At 42.4% G+C, this 21,560-nt stretch overlaps 1 protein-coding gene across 1 annotated transcript; it reads right to left on the bottom strand.

Annotated features, from left to right (window-relative positions):
- Positions 1–3,385: 3,385 nt before the first annotated feature.
- Positions 3,386–21,284, bottom strand: DHTKD1 (dehydrogenase E1 and transketolase domain containing 1). The gene is made up of 17 exons (XM_080575267.1): positions 21,083–21,284; positions 19,037–19,192; positions 18,073–18,284; positions 16,077–16,271; positions 15,486–15,755; positions 14,428–14,599; positions 12,671–12,869; positions 11,489–11,801; positions 10,388–10,472; positions 9,608–9,747; positions 8,997–9,147; positions 7,667–7,773; positions 6,438–6,602; positions 6,000–6,082; positions 5,029–5,198; positions 4,426–4,511; positions 3,386–3,930 (listed from the first exon to the last, which is right to left on the bottom strand). The coding sequence occupies exons 1-17, from the start codon at positions 21,246–21,248 to the stop codon at positions 3,829–3,831; spliced, it is 2,772 nt and encodes a 923-aa protein (XP_080431393.1). The 5' UTR covers positions 21,249–21,284; the 3' UTR covers positions 3,386–3,828.
- Positions 21,285–21,560: the final 276 nt, after the last annotated feature.

Raw genomic sequence — 21,560 nt, 5'->3', positions numbered from 1 at the left:
TTCAGGTCCCGTCGGCGGCCGGGCTAAGGCGGCGGCGCCTCACGGTTGCCCCTACCCGCCTGCCCCTTGAGGCGAGGAAGCTCTGGCGCTCGTTTATTCTTGCCAGTTTCTTCTGAGTTTTGGGGTTTTGCTTTCCTTGGTGGCATATTTCCTGGGTCAAAGCAACGCCCAGCTGGTAAATGCAGCGGTTTGTTTTCTGGAGTGAGAGGCTGCTGCTTGCAGCCCAGCCTGGCTGCATCTCGCTGCCGGGTTATTGAAAAGAAATAAAGATTAGTGGCGTGTGCCTGCTGTGTCTGACTGGTGCCCCCAGTCACCCACATCCCAGTTTGATAAAATCACGGGTATGTCCCGGTTTGATAATACCACAGGTATGTGGGTAAACTGACCCCAACATATGAGAATATCTGGAGTGGGTATAGGTATCACAGAAACCTGTATCAGACCTTCTAAAGGGCTTTCAGTCATAATAGGTGATGGTCTATAAAATGATATTATTAGAATTTATTGTAGGATTTGTGTGTGATTTAAAACAGTATTTGCTCTTCACAATTAACTCGCCCTACACATGGGTTTGTGTTCTTCCTCAGGGCATGGCTGCTGTTTTGGGCCAGGTCCTGTGTGGAGAATGAAGGCTCCTTCCCCAGCCTTGAATCCATAGATTGGATCCCCCAGGAAGAAATCCCCTTAACCAAGACCTTGCTACAGTACCTTTAAGGAATTTTGTTCGATAATCACCCTCAACTGAAATCATTTACTAAGGCTTTTTTACCCAGTTTGCACAGTCATATTTTTACAAACATTACTGAGTTACCCTGTGACAACTACTTTTTTTCTGTAGGTTCCTGAATAGTCCAATAAGTGCCCATCATTAATTGGCCTTGTGTCTTACTTGTAGATGCCCGGGTTAATAGCTGAGCTCCAGGCAGTTTCTTGCAGTTAACCTGTGTTCAGATTTTTAGCCATACTGACACATTCCTCAAACTACAGGTCCTCCCAGCTTCCTCCCTCACAGCAAGCCTCTGTACCTGTAAGTCACTGGCCCCTGTTTTGATGATTGATAAAAGATCCAGGAGGTTTCCTCAATCTGTACTAACACAGAGACACCACTGCAGGTGTGCTGAAGGAATCTTACGGCATCATCAACAACGGGTTCCCAGTGACTGAAGTTTTAAAAAAAAAAATAAAAAAATACAAATTTGCTTTCTTTGCTCATTCCAAATGAACACTTCTGGGGTGTTCAAAATTCAGACTGTATTTATTTAAAATCTAAAATAACATCACTTACTAAAATATTTATTGTATTTATTTTCTTGATGTTTTTTCATCTTTAACTGAGTTACCGCTGTCTTTAATGAACTGCTCAACCTAACATCTCTTGCCTTCGATGTCTTTTCTTTCAGTCTTGCAATTCCACCTGACAATCCTGAGCATGCATCTGTGACTTCTACATTTCATCCCGCACACCACAATGCACAAGTGCTGTAACACTTCAGATGTCAGGGTTTAAAGGTTGGACCAGATGATCTTAGAGGTCTTTTCCAACCTAAATGATTCTATGAATAGAGAGAGATTACAGCAAGAGTCCCACCAAACTACCTATTCTTCAAGTGGGAACCAAATCCTGACCATTTTCCCCCTGAAGAAGAGGGTGCTACATGCAAACATTTGTTTTTGCTATGGTGTATTTAAATAAAAGTTGAGCTACAATTTCATATACTCTTAACAGCATACCAAAAAATGGCAAGCTGTTGACTGCTGCTCATGAGAAAAGCCATGCTTCTAGGAAACTTACTACCAAGGATAAGAACAGCTGTTTCAGAAAAAGGGGAAAAAAGGCAACCATACTCAGGCATAGCTTCCAAGCCCACACACAAAAGGAGTCTGAAAAGAGTGGGAATTAGATGCAAAGACTATGGTTTTTTTTCCTTCATTGAATGGCAGGGATCCAGAGAGCTTCAATGTGTAGTTTTTCTGTTGCAGCATTTCATAAATTAAAGTGAAATTCTGCCTTAGAAGTTATGGACATTATTTGTAAAGCACATTCAGGATGGTAAGTCATTTAAATGTTAAACTATTGGTCTACCCCCAGCAAAGGTTATTTTATTCCTTCATAGGGAAGGCTTCAAATCAGCAAATAGGAGACCACGATTTTAATACCTGATCGTAGTCTGGTTCTCTATTTCAGTTCCCTGAAGTTTTTCATTAAAAAAATAAAAAGGTAACAAATAGATCGAAAGGTAATAAAACATAATACTTTTTAAAATACACAAATTTGGGAACCAATCAATATTCTCACAAAATTTTGAAATGTGCCACAGCATTAAAAAGAGAAAGCTTTTGTCTGCTGTCTGCATTTTGGGAACTTCTTCATGTGGCTTGAACATCAGTATCTGTTTGAACTCGTTCAGAAAATCTGGTTAACTAACCTCCTGTTGTCATTTGCTGCTATTCATGTCACTGATTTCTTCTTCAACCTGTTTCCTTCTATAACCTGTTTTGATACCACAGCTTTTCGCTGCAAAGAAAAGCTGTTGCTCAGGAGCCTCACAACATGCCTCCACACGGGAAGTTTGCCCAAACTAAAAACAAAACCAAAATAAGCCATGAGATATTTTTGCTACAGCTTTTGGTTTTTTTTTTGAGAAGCCCCTTCGACCTCCAAATTCTGCCACCCCTCACCCTTCAAGCTTCTGGTGTATTCGAAACAGGCCTCACTATTACAGCTTTCAGCAAGGGTCGCTCAAACTCTTTACAGCCTGCTTTATTTCACTTTTCTGTCTTGCTTGCCACAGTTTTGGACTCTTTTCGTTGCTCTTGGTCACACCTTCAGCTTTCTTACAGCATAAGCAAAATTTTGTATAGGAATAGGAACCACAGAAGAATACACTGAATAGAGGCAAGCCCTCAAAAACAACAACAAAAAATAAGACAGTGGACATAAGCAAAATTTTGTATAGGAATAGGAACCACAGAAGAATACACTGAATAGAGGCAAGCCCTCAAAAACAACAACAAAAAATAAGACAGTGGACACTAAGAAGAATTTTCAGGAAAGGGGGAAGCATCACTTTTCAGGGTAGTCTCGGGTACCAAACTGGTAACCAAACTGGCTCGGCTTCTACAAAACGGGGTTCTAAAATATAGCATGAGCCTCACTGCAGCACACCTCCCACCCTACAAGCTCGATGTGAAAGCACTGCTTCTCCTCGTGAGAGAAACCGGTGCCCGAAGCCTTCAGGGGCCATCCTGCTTGGTCCCCCCAGGAATCCTGCTTTAACAACCCTTATCCCTTCAAGCTGTGCACACTAGAAGAGTACCAACAATTGCACAGGTTTAATTGCAAGTCCATAGGAAAAGAAATGAGAAAATCCACAACACTCTGCTATAGAAATGTCTCATTCCCAGGCACCGGGAAGCATTTATTCAACCGAACAGCACTAACACTTCTGCGGAAATGAGAAACTGTTTCCACACATACACCATCCCAGGGAACTGACAAATGCAGATAAGCGATCGGATACAAGGTATTTTATACCCACCTTGCTGATCTTCCCCCTGGACTGCATTTTTTTTAAAAAACTTTTAAGAGATCTCTCATAGAAAATGCTACAAAAGAACAGAAAAAAAAACTATCTAGAGTAACAGGCATCAGCTTTCATCCTTAGGTACATCCCCATATGAAAAAATGGCTTCATCAATACAGAACTTGTTCCATTCTTTTTCCCATTTTGGAAAATTAAGAGTCCTAAGGATCTGGCTTTTGTTCTTCTTCACAGGAGGAAGGCAACAAACACGACTGACTACACGAGTAGGCTGTCCGCTGAAAATTTAGATGAACGTCTTGGTAAGAATGTCTTCCTGCTGCTGCTGGTGGAGGGTTCCAATGCCAACTGCTGGGGCTGGTAAAGGAGGTCTACTCACAAGAGCGAGCTGAAATTAGAGTCAGGAGGAAAAGATTAATGAAGCACAAACATAGCACCGCATCTTGAGGTTCTCTGATGCCACAGTGATACCTATTGTCAGATACCTGGCAGTTCCAGCTGGAGGTGCTGCAGGAAGTTATCCTCCCTCTCCCTACGACTACAGTTCCAAGACTATTATAGTGTTCGATCTGCCACAGCAAACAGCAGCTTCAGATTCTCCTCCTGCTCGCTGTGGCACCTTAAGCATGTTGTTTCCTACCTGGGATCTTTCATCACCCTGTCTACTTAGACTAAACACCTGGTAAAAGAAAGCTCCAGGCCTGCTCACTGAGAGTAAGTGGTGCAACAAAAAGCGTAAGTGGCTAAAATTAGAACACATTCAGTTTAGGCACTAGGTTACGATTCATGCACTAGGTTTTACATGTAAGCATCACAGAATTTAGCAGTCAAGAATAACTTCCAAGTTCATTTTAAAGACCAGAGCACCATGGGGACATCTTACCTTAACCCCCAGCTGCTTTTCAAACCGTGGTGACACAAAGGACCATGGACCCATGTTCTGTGGTTCTTCCTGACTCCAGATGAAGACTACAGGAAGGAAAATGGTACATTACAAGCGCACATATTTATCTTTTCAGTAGCTCACGAAAACTATGCTTTTCTGTTGTAGCACCTCTGCCTTTTTTGTCTTGGTACTGTCTTTGAAATGAAGTCTTGTGAGACTGAATTCACTGCAAGTCATAGCTTGCTGCAGTCAAACCCGAAGTACGTCCAACATTAGGGCATGCTGTGGGTACACTCTTCTACTTTACCATCATTTTCAAAAAATACTTAAAGGACTGGATAGAAAAGATCAATGCAAAAATGCCCCAAATGGTTCACTCTGATTTTCAGTAGTGCTTTAGAGAAGCTAACAATAGCAGAGACAAACTCTTTTAGCACACGTGGCGAACACCCGTATTATCCCACTCCAGAAACACCAGATACATGGGGGGAAGAGCAAAGAGGAAAACACCACTACAGCTCTTCATCCTAAAAAGCAAGCAACAGATTCAGCTTAGAATTTCAAAGGGGCCAGAAAGAAAAAAGTAAAAATTTTGCTTACCTTTGGCACGGCTGTATTTGTTCAACTCTTGCTGTAGAGCTTCCAGGGGGAAAGGACACAGTTCTTCAAGTCTCAAAATAGCTGTGTTGTGCTGTTTCTCTCCTAGCGTCTCCCTTTGCTTCACCAAAGCATAGTAATGTTTACCGGAACAGAGCACCACTTGGGTGACACTAAAAAAACACAAAAAAACAAACAAAAAGTGTTTCCAAGTTTAGTATTTCACAGAAACTCTATGCAGAACAGTTTCACACCTTTAATAAAAGCAACCAGCCAAACTTTAAAGACAATTTTACGAAGCTAAACTGCTACCCTAGACCATCTTTTCTTTGTCTTCCATCCCACTCCCACCCAACAGCCGACAAACTAACCTGTGGGCACAGCAGGCCAGGGCCCAAATGTCCTGTTTCTTCAGGTATAACTTAGCCTTTTAACTATCTAAAAATTAAACTCTTGGTCAAAGCTAGTCATCTGTGCTCTCTCTGTAGAGAATAAACCAGAGCGGGAGAGAAGTACGTCCAGAGGACAATTTGTTGTCTTAGTTGTCTGAGCTTAACGGACAAAGGCAAGGAGAGAAACCTCACCATTTGCGCCTCACCGTCCCACTTAAAAAAACAAAAATGCTAAGATACTTTCAGCCTTGTGATTACACTGCTAGGACAGGGAACAGATAAGAACATTAGGAGGGAAAAATATAAATTGCCTTTTGTGAACAGGATTCTCCAAATTCATATCTGAAGGGAGGAAGATAATGCACGCACAAAGATTTGTTATTGCCCTAACTTCACTTCATCAGCTCAAGTGTCCTGACAGCAGGACAAAAATTCTTCATCTCTTCATGTAGCAGCTGCTCCCAGTGGCTGTCAGTGGCTAAAAAAGTCACATCTTTCACATCACCTCAGACTTGAGCTATCAGGTAGAAGAAAGGGACAGGACTTCCTTCCCGAGCTTCTCTTGTAAGAAAATAGAGCTACCTTTTAGGATCTACCAAGGAGTCACCAATGACAGGTTTGAATGTTGTCCTTGGAGCCATTTCTTCAAAACTTGACACAGCAGCCTAAATGGGGGAGAGTTAGAAGTTACCAAATCTCAGTGCCTTTCCTCTCAGGCCCTGTCTGAGACAGGGTTTTGGTAAGCACAAAAGATACACTCCCTCTCCTCACCCAATCCCACTCCCACAGATGAAAGACAGAACGATAAGATTCTGAAGAATACCACTGGACCCAGAATCACTCTTACTTCAGGCTCGCCTCCACTCAGCTTTAATCCTCAACCTACCCTGCCCCAAACAGGCAAAAACCCATTGATTTCACCCCAAAACTGAGAGACAAGAACACAGAGGAAAAGCAAATAGAAAGGGGAAGAGAACACAGAAGAGGAGGAAAAAAGAAAAAGGAAGTTTTCCGGCTTACAGGGAGCCTGAGCAGCACTTTTGGAGAGGCAACAATGAGGGGTTTCCTGAAGTTTCGGACCATTTGCCGCCGGAGTAAATGGAAATACTGTGCTGGGGTGGTGGGATGCACAATCGACATGTTCACCTGGTCCCCATCAACTCCTTCTTCTGAGCTGTCACACATCTATGGGGAACAGAGCAATAACTTGTCAACAAGGAGTTAGTGAGCCAAATATACAGGAGTTTAAGCCACAAGGCATGGTTACTGGTATAACAGAAGGAGAAAAAATATCCCAATTCAGATGCTGATTGCAAGGGAAGAGCAACTTCAGAGAAATGGCTTTACCATTTACGTGGTAAGACTTTATCTGAATGCCTCCTTCAACTGCATCATAACCAAGGCAAGCCAGTTCTTCTAACAGTGGACAGTCATGACAACTTCAACAGAATGGCAGAACCACTAAAGATGCCCAAACCCCTCCCTACGCCATTACTCAGTCAAAAAGGCTTTCATTTACTTACTACAGTCGCAATGGCACAACAACGGGTTACTTTTGGGGGAAAAACGTGCCACAATTTTACTTACTGCTATTTAATAGCACCCAGTGTTCTGCTTGCACGGTCTATTCACAGTGGGAACACTGAGAGTGGCTTGCACAGGAGGGCGGCTGCCCATTCACAATGCCAACCTCACACTGCTTTCTCTAAGAAGTGCCCATTAAAGGTCTGCTATTTGCAATACCGCAATTCTGTCTTGCTCCTGGACTCATTCTGTGGTACAGGACATTGCTGAAGAGTGGCAATCAGAAAAGAGACAGCAGGCAGTACTGAAGCACATCCCACCAGGGATGTCTGCAGAGGACACAGGGCCTTTGCAATCACTGTGCAAATCTCATTACAAAATTTCATGTTAACCACACACACAGTTGGGCAGGTGACAGAGATCTCACAGGAACAACAAGCGTTTATTACAAAGTTCAACCAGAGTCTTGCACCAGAGCTGCTGTGGCAGCGTTTAAACCAAAGCTGCTTCCTCACCACTTCCAGACCTGCACCTCCTCTTCACAGTCCCCTTTCTCCCTCCACGTTCAGCTCAGCCCAATCCTACGGTGAGATCCTGGTAAGCTTCTTAAGTCACTAGCAGTTGCAAAATACCACGTTCCTGATGCACCGGAACTCCCAGAGCACTGCTTGCCAGCGCTGTGATGGGGAATATGTGAGTGTGAGAAGGGAGGCGGGGTGGGGTACCTGCAGGAAACGTTCCATCCGGCAGGACGAGTGCTCAGGGCCTGCACCGTCGTAGCCATGGGGAAGAAGAATTACTATCCCACTTTGCAGGAGCCATTTGGCCTCACCTAAAACACACAATGAGAAAGAAAGAAAAATGATTTCAACAGAACACAAAGCCCCCAAACAGTCATTACTTTGCACGAACTACTTAGGAAGACAGCGTATAGCTGATTTCCACATCATTAAGTACAACCCTGAAACATGCTGTTGTATTTAGCCAGGAGATTCACAACTGTGAAACAGCACGCAGAAGATGATCTGAAGGTTCTGAAATTGTCATGTAACTTGGGGCTTTCAGGGCTCTTAAGGCTTCATGTCGAGCAGTGAAAGTTTTAGAACTTACTCGGAAACATCACTACATTATGAAAAAAACTCTTAATAGCACTATTCTCCTTATTAACAGGCGTCCACAACAGTAACTCTCCTCAATAAGACAACTCCTAACTGTAATTCATTGCATGTATTCTGTATGCCTTGTCATTTAGTCCTGTGCAGGTGTGAAGCAGGCAGCAGCCTGTCAGCCAGTCCTGCCTAACGCAGCAATGCCAGCCAGAGGTGAGCTCTCCTGGGCTCTGTCAAAGCCCCTGCACTATTTAAGAGATTACAGTCAAATCCAGGAGGTAATTCATGAGGATGGGTGGGGTAAGAGGGCCTCTGGCAATTACCATCTATGATTACAGAGTGAACGTAGAGGCCTAACTGAGGCTAGATGCCAATACTCTGCACACTTACACTCAAGGAATCTCCCTCTAGAAATCCATCTTAGCATTTCCTCAGCCTGTTCCAGCCCTGAAAGGTCTTTTTGCAACATCTGAGCATTCGGAAAACATGCCAGAGTCAAACTGAGAGGTTAGTTTTAACAGGTGTTGTTTTGTGTATTTTTTTTCCTGTTTGTTTTTAAATAATCACTATTTTCCTTCTATATTGTTTCAGGAACTTTACAGATACCTCATGAATGAAAGGTACATCATAAGAAGATATTAAATATATATACACACACTAAAATAAATAGAGGGAGAGGAGAAGAAAGGCCGTCAACATAATCAACTGTGCTTTCACAATAACTGTCTTCTGTCGAGGATGAGGTCTCTTTCATTTTAGACGGACTGTCTTCAGAGAAAATCTGCAGAGAAGTTGGGATCAAATAGGCAAGCTCACAAGACTTCTTGAGAAAAATTCTTTTTCTCAACACATTGCCCTTTTACTTTAAAGCTAAAGGATTTTCTAAAACTATACTGACTACAAATGATTTATTGTAAATATGTTAATTAGCTCCTTGTACACTCACCTCCAGAGATGAAAGTGTCAAATATTATCTGGGCTCCATTAAAGAAGTCTCCAAATTGAGCTTCCCAAATTGGCAGTAACTTAGGGCTCTCAATACTCATTCCATATTCAAAACCAAGCACAGCTTCTTCAGACAAGGGACTGTTACTCACCTAGCAGAAAGGAAATTGTTGGGAGGGGCAGGTGAGAGAGATGACAACCCAGGGTTAAGAACCTTTGGAACCAGGCACGTCAGTGCTAGGCACACTGAGGACATGCACTCCTAAACGCAATTCACCGTCACCTCTCTTTTGCTTTTGAAGGAAGGCACTGAGGGAAGAAAAATAATAGGTGATCTCTCAAGGAAAGGCAGAACCCCTTGTTAAAGAGGGTAACTAACCATGCACTACAACTATCAGCTTGCTACAGGAAAGCACAAATCACTCATCTGCCTTTAGCCAGGTTCTTCTTAACCCACAATCAGGTGGGTTTTATGCCTCCATATACGGGCTTTGCCAGAAAATACAGGCTACATACAAATGTAGTTTTAGTAGTAGTGTAGTAGTTTTAAAATACGCACTCTTTCAGCACAACTTGAAGAAGATCGTCTTGTGGACCGACCGCAGAACCTACCTCTAGGAAACCCTTCTGGTCTGGGGACATGTGATTCAGAGGAATGAAGGTATCATCTGTTTCTTGGCAAACTAACATCGCGTGTCGCTGGCTAAAGGTTCCTCTGCCGACGTCCTGTCCACTTAGTCTGACGTTAAACCCTTGCCAAGCAATAAGCAAAACACTGGATTAATATATGATACAATAAGAAAACATGCAGGACAGAAACTTCCCACTTGTAAAATATCACTTGTCTTGTTAAGTCTGGATTTCCCCTCATCAGCACTATCAAATCTTAACCAGCAGCAGCTCCATCTCACAGAGATGCTCACATGTCTCCGTTCTCCTCTCCACAGCCAAAATTTATTTTGGGTTAAGTGTTTGTAACTTAACAGTTTGCTGAAGCAAACTGCAAAATATGTGCATCCTGTACCCCATGTAAACTGAAATATGAATTCAGACTAGAGAAGAAGGAAATTAATCATAGCATGAAACACTACAGAAGTGTGGGAGGCCCAACTGATGTCGCGTGCGTTGCTCACGTGCACAGCACTGAGCACCAGCTTTTCCAGGGGATGGGAGAGAGCAATGATTCTTTGAAGAAATTTAGTAGCCAATCTACAAATATTAGTGACATACAGGACTCAAATTTACGTTCTCTTGCTACCATGCAAATGCAATTTGTCCAATTTACGCAGCATATCAATCTTTGGACTTAGAAACATCTAAAAAGCCTACCCTTATACTTTACAGACACCAAAGCAAAAAATATTTCATTTTTGCTGTCTAGTTACCTCTTACCTTGACACAGCAAGGAACCAAATGCTAAAGTTTCAGCTGTTGCCCAGTCCAGCTTTTTTCCTTCCTCCATTTTTTGAACTCTTGACTAAAAAAGTAAACAAGAAGGAAAGGTTACTATTTTGCCTTTTTCCATCTTTATGCATCGTTGTGGCACAGATCAGTATTAGAATTTAGGAAAAAAATGCTGTAGAGAGAAACACTATTTTTCCACGAGCTAATTTTGGTTGGTTTGGTTTGGAATACATGCACATCCTGAAGGAGGCTGCCCTGCAGACCACAAAACCATGTATAACCCATGTGTTCACTAACCAGTCAACAAATTCTGGATTAAGAGATTAGATCGTCGTCTTGAAATATTAATAGTCTTAGCACAGCAGAGAGCGTGCTCTTGACAGACTTTTGGTGTAGTACTGAAAGACACCAGGTGTAAGTATTTCAGTCCCCAAAATTCTCTATCTGCAGAACTGCAGACGAATGATAACACCCAGACTTCCCACTGGGGCTGGGAAGGCAAGAACATCAGCCTTCTGAAATATTCAGCTCGTGGCTTCTCTACAGCTGTCGACCAGACACCAGCCCACGGTCATCATTCATCAAAGTGAAACACTCACAAGCCCAAACCAATCCAGTTATTGCACAGAATCTTATGACTCATCAAACACAGTGACTTTCAAACTTGGCCACATGTGTACACGTATGTTTATATATAAATAAACACACACACATCGCTGGCTTTACACACTGCGTACACTGTTACCACTTTCCTGATTCATTCTCTTTCAAAGTACTTATGAAGTTTACATGATAGGCGTTGTGAGAACAACAAACTGTATTTTTTACATGTTTTTTCCTCGTTGTATCAAAACATTGTTGAAATAACAAATTAAATATATGGTCAGATATGAGGGAGAACGTAATTTTCTTCAAACCTGGAAGAAAAATGGCATAATCATAGCCTCAAAAAAGAAAACAAGTTGTTCTTCCTAGAGAAGACTGGGCTATTCTCTAACTGGCAGCCTTGCTGGTTTTTTTTGAGTTTTTCCCTGTAACAGGTCACACCTTTAAGCAATGGGACTAGAAGCATCCTTACACTCTACTGACCTGTGCATAAGTCTTCAGGAGATGGCTGTGCATCTGGAGTTCTTCCGGCACCTCTACAGACTTGATTCCAATAAACTGCAGAAGTGGTACAGGCATACCTGTGTCCCAGGTGGTGATTTTAGCAGAAGGCTCAACCAAACCTTTCCAGTGAGCCTGCAGGTTGGTAGGAGGTGGACTATACAAAGTCATGTTGGCAAGATGATCGCTCAGTTTAGAGTAGTAGGTCGTCTTTATCTCAGATACTTCAACGTCAGTCATGAGCCCAGCAGCTACTAGATGTTCTGCATACGTGTCTGGGATACTCTTACGGGATCTGTGGGCGAGGGAATCAAACCCCAGAGACATTAAGCCTGAAAAGTGTCACTACAGAACAGGGAAATACCACCCTACTACTGTCAGGTACCAAGGAAAACGAAAATAAATTATCACCTAGTGTATTATACTCATTTGGGTCAAGTTTTATTTCCTGGCACTTCCAGAAAGATAACAATTCTCTTGGATTCATACTTTACAGTCCTTTCTTTAATGAAGTGCCTACACTTGGCAGCTGCAGGTAAAAGTAAGTCCAAAAAAAAAATCTCTCATTCAGACTGGCTCCGTGCTATTATATATTGGTCTTTAGGCAAACTGACAGTGGAATTTCACAATTACCTGAGAACCAAGGCACCTGATTCCATAAATGCTCCACATAGAATACCAGAATTCATTGGCCAGTATTTTTCTTTGGGGATCAAGATGGAATCTGACCATATTTAAATGCTTGTAAAGATGAGGCTCCATCGGAACCAGCTGGACCAGGCAAGGACACAACACACCTTGCACAGGCTTCCTCCACATTCTCCTACATAATCTACCCTTCTCTCTGGCACATGGTAGGCAACTTTGCCTTCCGATTACCAGCAATCGTGAATCTGAAATTCAAGGGCTATATGCAAGATTGTTCTCCAAGAGGCATCAAACCGCATATTTGAGACCCAAGACCAGTGGCTATCTTTATTCATGTGCCATTATCATACACGGGCCTTAGTCAGGGGCTGCCAACAGCGTAGCTACACTTATCTTAAGACTTGTCAGTATGGCAAAGGATCTTCATTATACAAAGACTATTGCAGTAGTGAACAAGACAGCTGATGTAAAAGAAAGCACGTTTGGGGTTCCCCCATCAGGTGGTGGTACCCTTACCTGATGATTTTGTACATGCTGGGGTTGGTGAAGAACGGCTCATCGAGTTCATTGTGGCCCCACTGCCTGTAGCACAGCAAGTCCACAATCACATCCCGGCGGAACTGGCGCTGGTACTCGACTGCCAGCCGTGTGGCACGGACAACTTCTTCAGGATCGTCCCCGTTTACGTGGATAACTGCACATCCAACGATTTTACCTACCCAGGGATGCAAAACGTAGTAACAACAGTCACACCCAACCCTTTCCAAAGTAATGGAAACAGACATAATCAGCAGAAACCTACAAGCTGATAGCTTGTGTAGCGTACTTAACAAAAAGAAACCTACAAGAGATACTTTTTGTGATGACAGCTGGGATAAGGAGTCTTCCCTGAAAGAAAGTGCAACTGGCTCAACCTGTTGTATTTGTCGCAGTTTGAACACAACTTCTTTACCAGCACTAAATTCCCATTAGATTTTCTACACAAAATCCTTAATTGTTCTTAATCTGAATGGAAGTATTCAGGAAATGGAAAAGAACTATTTGACTGCATCTTTCAAACAAGAACAGTTTCATTTCCTTGTTATCCTAAGCTATGAACTACTACTATGAACTCATACAGGTGAGACAAAATCTTTTTGCTTGTTACTGGTCATTCAAACCATTGCTACTCCAGGCACAAAGAAAACTCTCATTAAAAGGAACTCCGCAGAATTCACACACCTTAACACCCTTTCCTGTATGACATTCTGGATGCGAATATCCTCAGCAATGCTCCTCTTGTATTTTCTCTGCCCAAATTCAAGTAAATTAAGATGCTTCAGTCAATCCACCGCTTCTGACCAATATTATATTTCCTCCCTAACAAAATCCGGAATCCCAAATGGGTAAAACAGCCTTCAATGGCCAGGTAAGAAGAAAGAAAAACTAAGGATGGAGGAAAAAAAAAAAAACTCTGCACAAAATCAGCCCACAGAAAAAGTCGTAATAATATATGCTGTATACCTTAACAGATTCATTGAAATCTACCTGTTCAGTTTGATGAAGCCACAAGAAAAAACAGATGATGTTAAACCTTATATACATACACTGGGATATTTTCAATTCTAAGAGACTTACACAAAGGAAATAACTACTACGTCTGTGGTTTTGCTGATTGCATTATCTGTTTATCACTAAGAAAGATCAGTCCAAAGCAAAAGGCTTTCTAAGATTAAGCTCAGAAGTGGCATGAGCCTCATCTTTCAATTAAAAGCTCAACAACTTCACCTGACAACAAACAAACCAGGAAAATGACGGAGTAGCTGACTAATATAAGTCTTGCTCAGAAAAAATCATTGGAATGGTTTTCATTATATTTAAAAGATATTGAAAATATATCTATTATACATTTCACCACAATACATTTTTAAAAGCTGCCAACAAAATGGCAGAAATGAAATGAATTACGAAGACTTCACCTAAGTTTTGAAATTATTTTATAACATCCTGTAAAAGCGTGACAGGATTTTCCCTTGATGATTAGTCTTTGCCCTTGAGTAGATGGGGGAGGCCACATTTTTAGCACTTGAATTTTTGCTAGTAGGAGGCAATAATCAATAATAATTTGAATTTATACTCTATTATCAGAAGGGACATAGATTAGTGTAATTCCCTGGGGTTGATAGCACTTGCTATGAAAAGCCCATTGCAACAGCATGCCAAGGGAACACACTGGTGTTAAAAAGCCTTCCTCACACAACAGGCAATTTTCTTTCTGATTCAACTACACATACCAATATCACTACAGTAGAGTGACGATCTTCCCCGCTCTGGAGGAGTGGTATAGCCCAGCTGGTTATTAACGATCAGATGGATGCTCCCCCCAACTCTGAAATGTGGTAGATTAGAGAGGGTCAGCGTTTCAGGCACAATCCCTTGCCCAGAGAAAGCAGCATCACCATGAACCTGCGTTAGGGAAGAAGACGGAAAAGTCTCGTTAGAGAACACCGGTGGAATAGAAAAATCAACAAACAGTAACTCATTACACAAGACCTATCAAACTGAGTAGATAGAACAGACAGTCCTAGTTGGGTCCAGTTCTCAACCCCTTTCAGACTGTCTTCATGATTGGTACATGAAATCTACTTGGAACACATCCCCAATTTCTTAACTTGGCCCCCCAGTGTCTAGGTGACTGCAAGTATCCCAGCTCCAGCAAAGCTGCAGCAGCAAGCAGCAAGTCACTCACCACTGAACAAAAGCCAGCCAGGCACCATAGGATTTGCTACTCTCTTTGCTAAATAGTGGTGAGCCATGACTTACACCTACTCCTGCCTTAACGAACAGAGACAAGAGCAGACACTTCAGGAAAAGAAACTAGAAAAAAAAGAGAGTAAGAACCAATTCCAGTAGGCACAAAACGACTTACTTCAATAGTACCATGATAAAACAACAAAATTCTAAATCTTCCTGTATATTTTTTGATAAATTTTGTTAATAGCGCTTTTCCAAGCCCATTTAATTTAAAAGAAGGCTAGCAGTGGTAGTTTAAATGGAAAAGTGGTCTGTGAGGAAAGACACTCATGGCTCTCAATGCAGGGTATTAAAAATCAAGGAAGGTATTTGAATCAGCTCTTTGGAAAGCTAAGAAGTGGAATTGTTTAAGGCCAATATTGTCATGTATGTCACCCAAAAATCTTCCTTTCTCTCCTCTTTCTTCATAAAGAGGATCCCAGTTCTTCATATTCTACATTAATTCAGTTTTGTTTGATATTTGTATACACACCATTTCTGTTCACATGCTTGTCTAGGAAGCCTTACAAAGGTCAGTTACAAGTTGTGAGCAAAATACCTGCAGGCAAATAACTTTGTCTCCAGGCTGAGCAGAGCTCTCTGGCGAGTAATCTCCGTCAAGCAGAGACTGCTGCCTTCCTCGGGTCTTGCCCACGGCCACCGGATTGATTGCTTCTAAATGCGAGGGGTTAGGGAGCAGGGTGACATGCACAGGCCTGTGTGAACCGAAGTCAAGATCCACAGAAGACGTCAGGTGGGAGAGCACATCCCCAATGGCCGGTGAATTCTCTGGAAACTCACTCAAACCACGCATCTTACGGAACATGAGCTGCATGGAAAAAAAAAAACAACACTTGGTTAAATCCCCTTTCCAATCCACGGATGCAATAAAAGAAAAACATTTCCAGAATCATATGCTTTCCTACTCCTGAAACAGCACGTTTGCTTAAGATACCAGCACAAAAAAGAACTTTAATACAGTTCTTTTGCCAGTCTCTCAGGGAGATCTGGCAGAGGTACTGACAGGAGCAGAAAACCCTCTCACAAAGGTAACTTTGATTGCCCCAGCATTCACAACAAGACAAATTTTTCGGTTATTTATTCACTGCAAATAAACCAGGCACACAGCAACTGCCAATAAGTCTCCTACCTCGGGTGGAAGCTGAAGTAAGCCCGTGAGCAGGTTAAGTCTCCCGCGATGGGGCATTCCGAGGATGATGTCTGTCACACCACTGTACGCACACATCTTGAACAGCTCATGGAAGAAACCCATCATACTCTCTGCTCCTTCACCACCGTATCGCTTCACTGTGGCAAACTTCGTGGCTAAGAAGCGATCAAACTCCTGTTAAAAAGAGAAGAACTTCAGTATTATGCTATTCTAAGGAGTACTGTGTTCATAAAATTGAAATATCATTTATTTTTGTACCCGGACAAACCTAAGCATACCCCTTGAAAGTCCCAGCTCATTCTCCACCACCCCAGTCTAAGACCAGAAGCCACAATGCGTACATGTGCTTTTCTCCTTTTAGGTAGAACAAATGGTGGATTGAGGGCCGAAGTGGCTCTAACACGGAAGGAGGTGGATACAGAACTACATGAGAGCAATTTACCAACTTCTTAACAGTTTACCTGGTTTAGGTGAAAATTAAGGAATGGCAATATAAGTAATTTTATGGTAAAGTAATGGTAAAATAAGTAATTTTACAGCAGAAGCTTTTACTATCTGAGATGTCAAGTGCTAGAGAAGCAGCATTTCACTTTGATTACGTTAGACTCAATCTTTAGTACATAAGTAAAAGAAGTCTTGAAAGAAGGAAAATAAAGGAATCTATATGTACTGTATTTTCCTTTCACTCCTCCCACTTCACGATTCCTAGACAGCTCTCTTAAGTGACAAAGTTTTGGAAGCAATGGAAGTGTCTGCAGTGTTTTGCAACTGAAGACTGAAAATAAACGAAGACTGTAACTGAGAAGGGAAGACTGAGTCACAGCCAAAGATCCAAGCCAACTCCTGAACACCTTCTAGTTAAACAACATTTGATTCTAAAGAAGAACATACACAAAACTAATCACACAGAGAAATGTTTTTTCCATCAGTTAAATTCTACACTCTTAAGTACATTTCTAGTCATCCTGAAGGAAATATAGGATTCCTCAAGGTCCTGATGCCACTTTTAACCCTCCAGTGTCACTAACAAATTCTTTTAATTGCCAAAGAGGCAGGAAAAATATGCAATGTGCCATATACTTCTGTTTAGTCATCGGTATATGTTACTTTTAACACTCCTTCCACTCAGAAAACTGGAAACAGGGACACCTTCACAGATCCTGCTCTTCCACCTTTCCATCCCTCTAGATTACATAGGGAAAGAAGGGGAAAACTGAACTTTTGCACAGTATAGAAATATTTGTCTCTGCACACTTTGCAAGTACATAAATCTTCGTTACAGAATGCATTGGTTGCATGTTCCTCTGCTGAAAGGCAGCAAACTTAGCAGAACTATGGGGCTAAACCCTCAGTCCAACTGTTTTGTTCTCCCAAACTCTTGACAAACATTGTGCTTTAAAGCTAGCAAAACAGATACGGATATGGGTGAGGGTGAAAGGAAAACACAGAGCACAAAACTTCATAGTGCTGTGCCCAACCTTGTGTTCCAACCAGTAACATGTAATATACACTGCCAGATCACTAGTTCGAGAGAGTATCACTTTTTAAGACTGATTACTCACAGGTTTGCAGGGTCATTACTTGTGTCTCCAGATGTCAAGGAATATATATTGTTTGTGAGATATATAATCACGTAACATACATTCTAGTAAGTTCTAAGAGCATTTGGAGTTTGGATCTGGCTGGAAATGTTTTCCTCCAAATAATTTCCAAATAAATCAATGCAAATCAAAAGGCATTGCTCTATGTTTCAATAATGGCTGCTAAGTAAATTCAGCAATGACCCCCAGTAAAGATTCCTGCATTTGCGTATTGCACTTTTTTGGGCAAAATCTTGCTCTTCTTCCTCTTGGATACTGTCAAACCTTTTTAGGGTAGTGATTCTTCTTTTCTGAGCAGATAATGTCCAGAGCAGCAGGGAATCGAAAAAAGATTCTGCAACTCTGTTAGCATCAAATAATAGTTAACAAGGTACCTGGGATTCCAACATCAGTTTGCACAAGTGCTTTTTCTCTTCAGTTGTAAACGCTTCTTGTTTTAACTCTTCAAACCTTTTAGCAAACCATTTTCTCTCCTCCGAGGTCGGAAGCTGGCTTGTTTCTATGGAAATATGCCCGCAGTATATATGGTCAAGGTAAGCCAATACATCCTCCAGGGAGGCCTCTTCCTTTCCCATGTTTAGAAGCCCTGGTCAGAAACAAATGTTATCAGTCACTTGTGGGGAGATGGGGGGAAACACTAAGAACTAAGCTGACATCTTGCAATTATATTAAGATTTTGAGAGTACAAATTCATGTCCTGATTTCCTTTCCTTCATTTAAATTAAAAATTAAAGAAAAAATTTATAAAGCACACTTGAGTGTTATTAACAGGAGGGTCTCAGGCTTATTTGCAAGGTGCTCAAAATGTCCTGAATGAGTTCAATGTGGGTGACACCGAGTAACTGTTTTTGTGACTGGTATAGCATTCGTTTGGTTGCTCAGAGAGATCAATTCCAATCCTATGTGCATCAGAAGTAATAAGTGCCTGTTTTGTAGGTGGTGAAAATATAGCATGGAGAGAGACCTTCATTTTGTCAAGGCCACAGTAAGAGTCAAAGATCCAAGGAAAGACAAATTTGACTTCTACCCAAGCGCCATGACAGCTTCACTACAGTGTCAAAAATACGCTAAATCATAGAACGTTACAGAAATTAATGTACAACCTCAGTAGTTTTAAGTACAATTAAAAATTTTCATGGTTACTGAAGATGCTAGGAGGTAGCCATTCATTACACAACGATTTGTGCAAACATTAAGTAGGTTGAAGTTAACAGCCTTTTGTCCAACAATACATTACTGATTGAACTGCTATTCAGTATTTGGCTGGTCTGCAAAGTACGCAGCCTCTCAATAAACCAACCAGGAGAAAAATTTGCTGTGATAAGGCTGCAGACTTACCTGTAGTAATGAGAGGCCCTTGAAGAACTTCTGTCAACTCGCGGATTTCAGGTACCATGTTCATGACAGCTTGGCCAGCACACAGTGGGTTTATTTTGGCTGCTTTGTGGCCGTGTTCAGAGTACGCGGTTATTAACCGAGCAAGAGCATGGTCAACTAAACACAAAAAGAAAGCAGAATGGTATAGCACATGCTCACATTTAGTCCATTTACAGTACCACCACAGGAGCACTCTGTCCATCGATAACCATCGAGGTTTGAGCTTTCAAGATTTTTTCTAAGCAAGTTTTTAACCATATCACCCCACAAGAGCTCCTATCAAACTGCCATATCTGCTTACTTATCAAATTTTCAAGCAAGTTTACATTTCCCTCGTGGCTGCCCTTATAGTCATGCTCCTGTACACATATGCAAAGCTACTTCAATTTGCTTCAAGTCTCTTTATGGCAATGGGTACATCCAACTCGAGAAAGGTAAGGTACCAGCGTGCAAAGTCTTATTTCCTGAGCTGACTCAATCGTAACACTTGTGCTACCCTGTTCCTTGCTGGGAGGACGGGAAGATAGGGTCTTAATAATAGTTCAGCTCCTGAAACTTAAAAAGTCTGTGTCTGCAGGAACCACTAGCCAACGGCATGTGCCCATGCTGAGCCAGACATACTAGACATTCAAATATGCGAACATACTTTTCAAATATATATTCAATAAAATACATTGCAAGCAGAATCTGCTACAAATAAATTAGTTTATACTGGATTATAATTTTTTATAATGTGTTTCTAGCATGGTCTGTTTTCCCTGATAAAGACACAGTGCTGACAGGATTCAGGCGTGAAGTTTTTCATTTTCCAAAACCATGCAATTTCAGGATGGGAGTATTTCACAAAGTTGTTTCTTTGCTGTCTGTATTTCAGCTGCTGGCACTGGTTCAGCCACTCCGCTCCTGCAGTCGGGGCACTCAAACAGGTTGCTCCCTCAACACTTACGGCAAGAAAGACATTTAGATGCAACTTTAAAACGTGGCATAAAAATATATTAACGCTTTCCTTCCTTAATGAGGAGGCTTAGCGTAGGAGGGACAACGCTCCTACAGCAGCTTTCTGCTCAAAATTATTTTTCTGTGCTATAAAAGTGAGCTAAAAGCATCACAGTCAGTGCTGTAGAAGAGAATTACCTGTAGCTAGCTAGTTTAAGCCCAAAAATATATAAATATAAAAGACTTAAGGCACATGGCACCGGTACTTTTATGAGCTGGAAAATCCCTCCGGGAGCACATTTACTCGACTACAGCGATTTCAGCAGCCCGTGCAGCCCAAGCACAGTTTTTTCTGCCCACGGAGTTTGGCGAGGTATCGGCACGCTTCACGTGGCACCGAAGAAAACAACTTTGCGCTAAGGACTCGAGCTGCTCGCAGACAGCTGTCGGCAGGGCAGGTAACTGAACCTCTGCCTCGGGACACGAAAAAACAGCCCGGGGCCTCCTGAAGCTGTCAGAGAGATGTGTCGGCTCGGCAAGGCCGAGAAGAATGGAACGAAATGAAAAATAATAAAAGGAAATAAAATAATAAAATAAAATTAAGTGAAAAATGATCAAATAAAATGAAAAATAACGAAATGAAGTAAAAGATGAAAAAGTGAAAAAAAAAATAAAAAATGAGGTAAAAATGAAATAAAATGAGGTAAAATGAGATAAAATGGGATAAAAATGAAATAAAATGAGGTAAAATGAGGTAAAATGAGATAAAATAAAAATTAAAATAATAAAGTGAAACAAAATGGCATAAAAATAGTGAAATTAAATGAAATAATAACATGAAACAAAATAAAAAAACGAATAAAATGAAATAAAAAAATAATAAAATGAAATAAAAAATGATGAAACGAAACGAAATGAAATAAAAAATAATGAAACAAAACGAAACAAACCATGCCAAGCCCGCCCCGGCCCCCCCAGCCGCGGTCCCCCCCCCGCACCGCCCGAGCCCCCTGCCCGCCGCCCTCCGCCCAGCCCGGTGCCGCGGGACGGCTGCGGGCTCCCCCCCGGGACCTGCTCCGCCGCTCTCCCCGGCACGCCGCGGCTCCGCCGAGCTCTCCCCGGCCGCCTTCCGAGGCCTGTAGCCGTACACGCCGCGCTCCGTGCGGTACCAGCGCCGCAGCCCGGCCCGCCACGGCCAGCCCCACACAGCGCTGCCCGCCCGGCCCGCCGCCGCCATGGCCTCCGCCGCCGCCGCCAGCGGGCTGCCCGCAGCCAACCGCCCGCCTCGCCGCCGCCAACGCCCCCGGGCCCGGCGGGGAGGAGCCCGGAGCCGCCCGCCCCGAGCCCTGAGGGAGCCCGGGGGCTGGGGGAGAGGCAGGGAGCGGGGGCTGGCGATCTACAGCCGGCGGAGGGGGGCGTTTTTTCGCCCTGTTTCTGCCCTGTGGGTTGGGGGACAGGCACGCTGTGGTCACCGCTGACTTCAGTGGCCACAAAGAGGGGCTTGGAGTGGAAGGTTTGAGCTGCTCAGCGTGTTGCTGCAAGGCTTTTC

Source organism: Anser brachyrhynchus, assembly GCF_964034855.1.
Source record: "Anser brachyrhynchus genome assembly, chromosome: 1".
Lineage (NCBI taxonomy): Eukaryota > Metazoa > Chordata > Aves > Anseriformes > Anatidae > Anser > Anser brachyrhynchus.
Note: the sequence above shows the minus strand (reverse complement) of the source record. Positions and strands in the feature narration are given on the sequence as shown.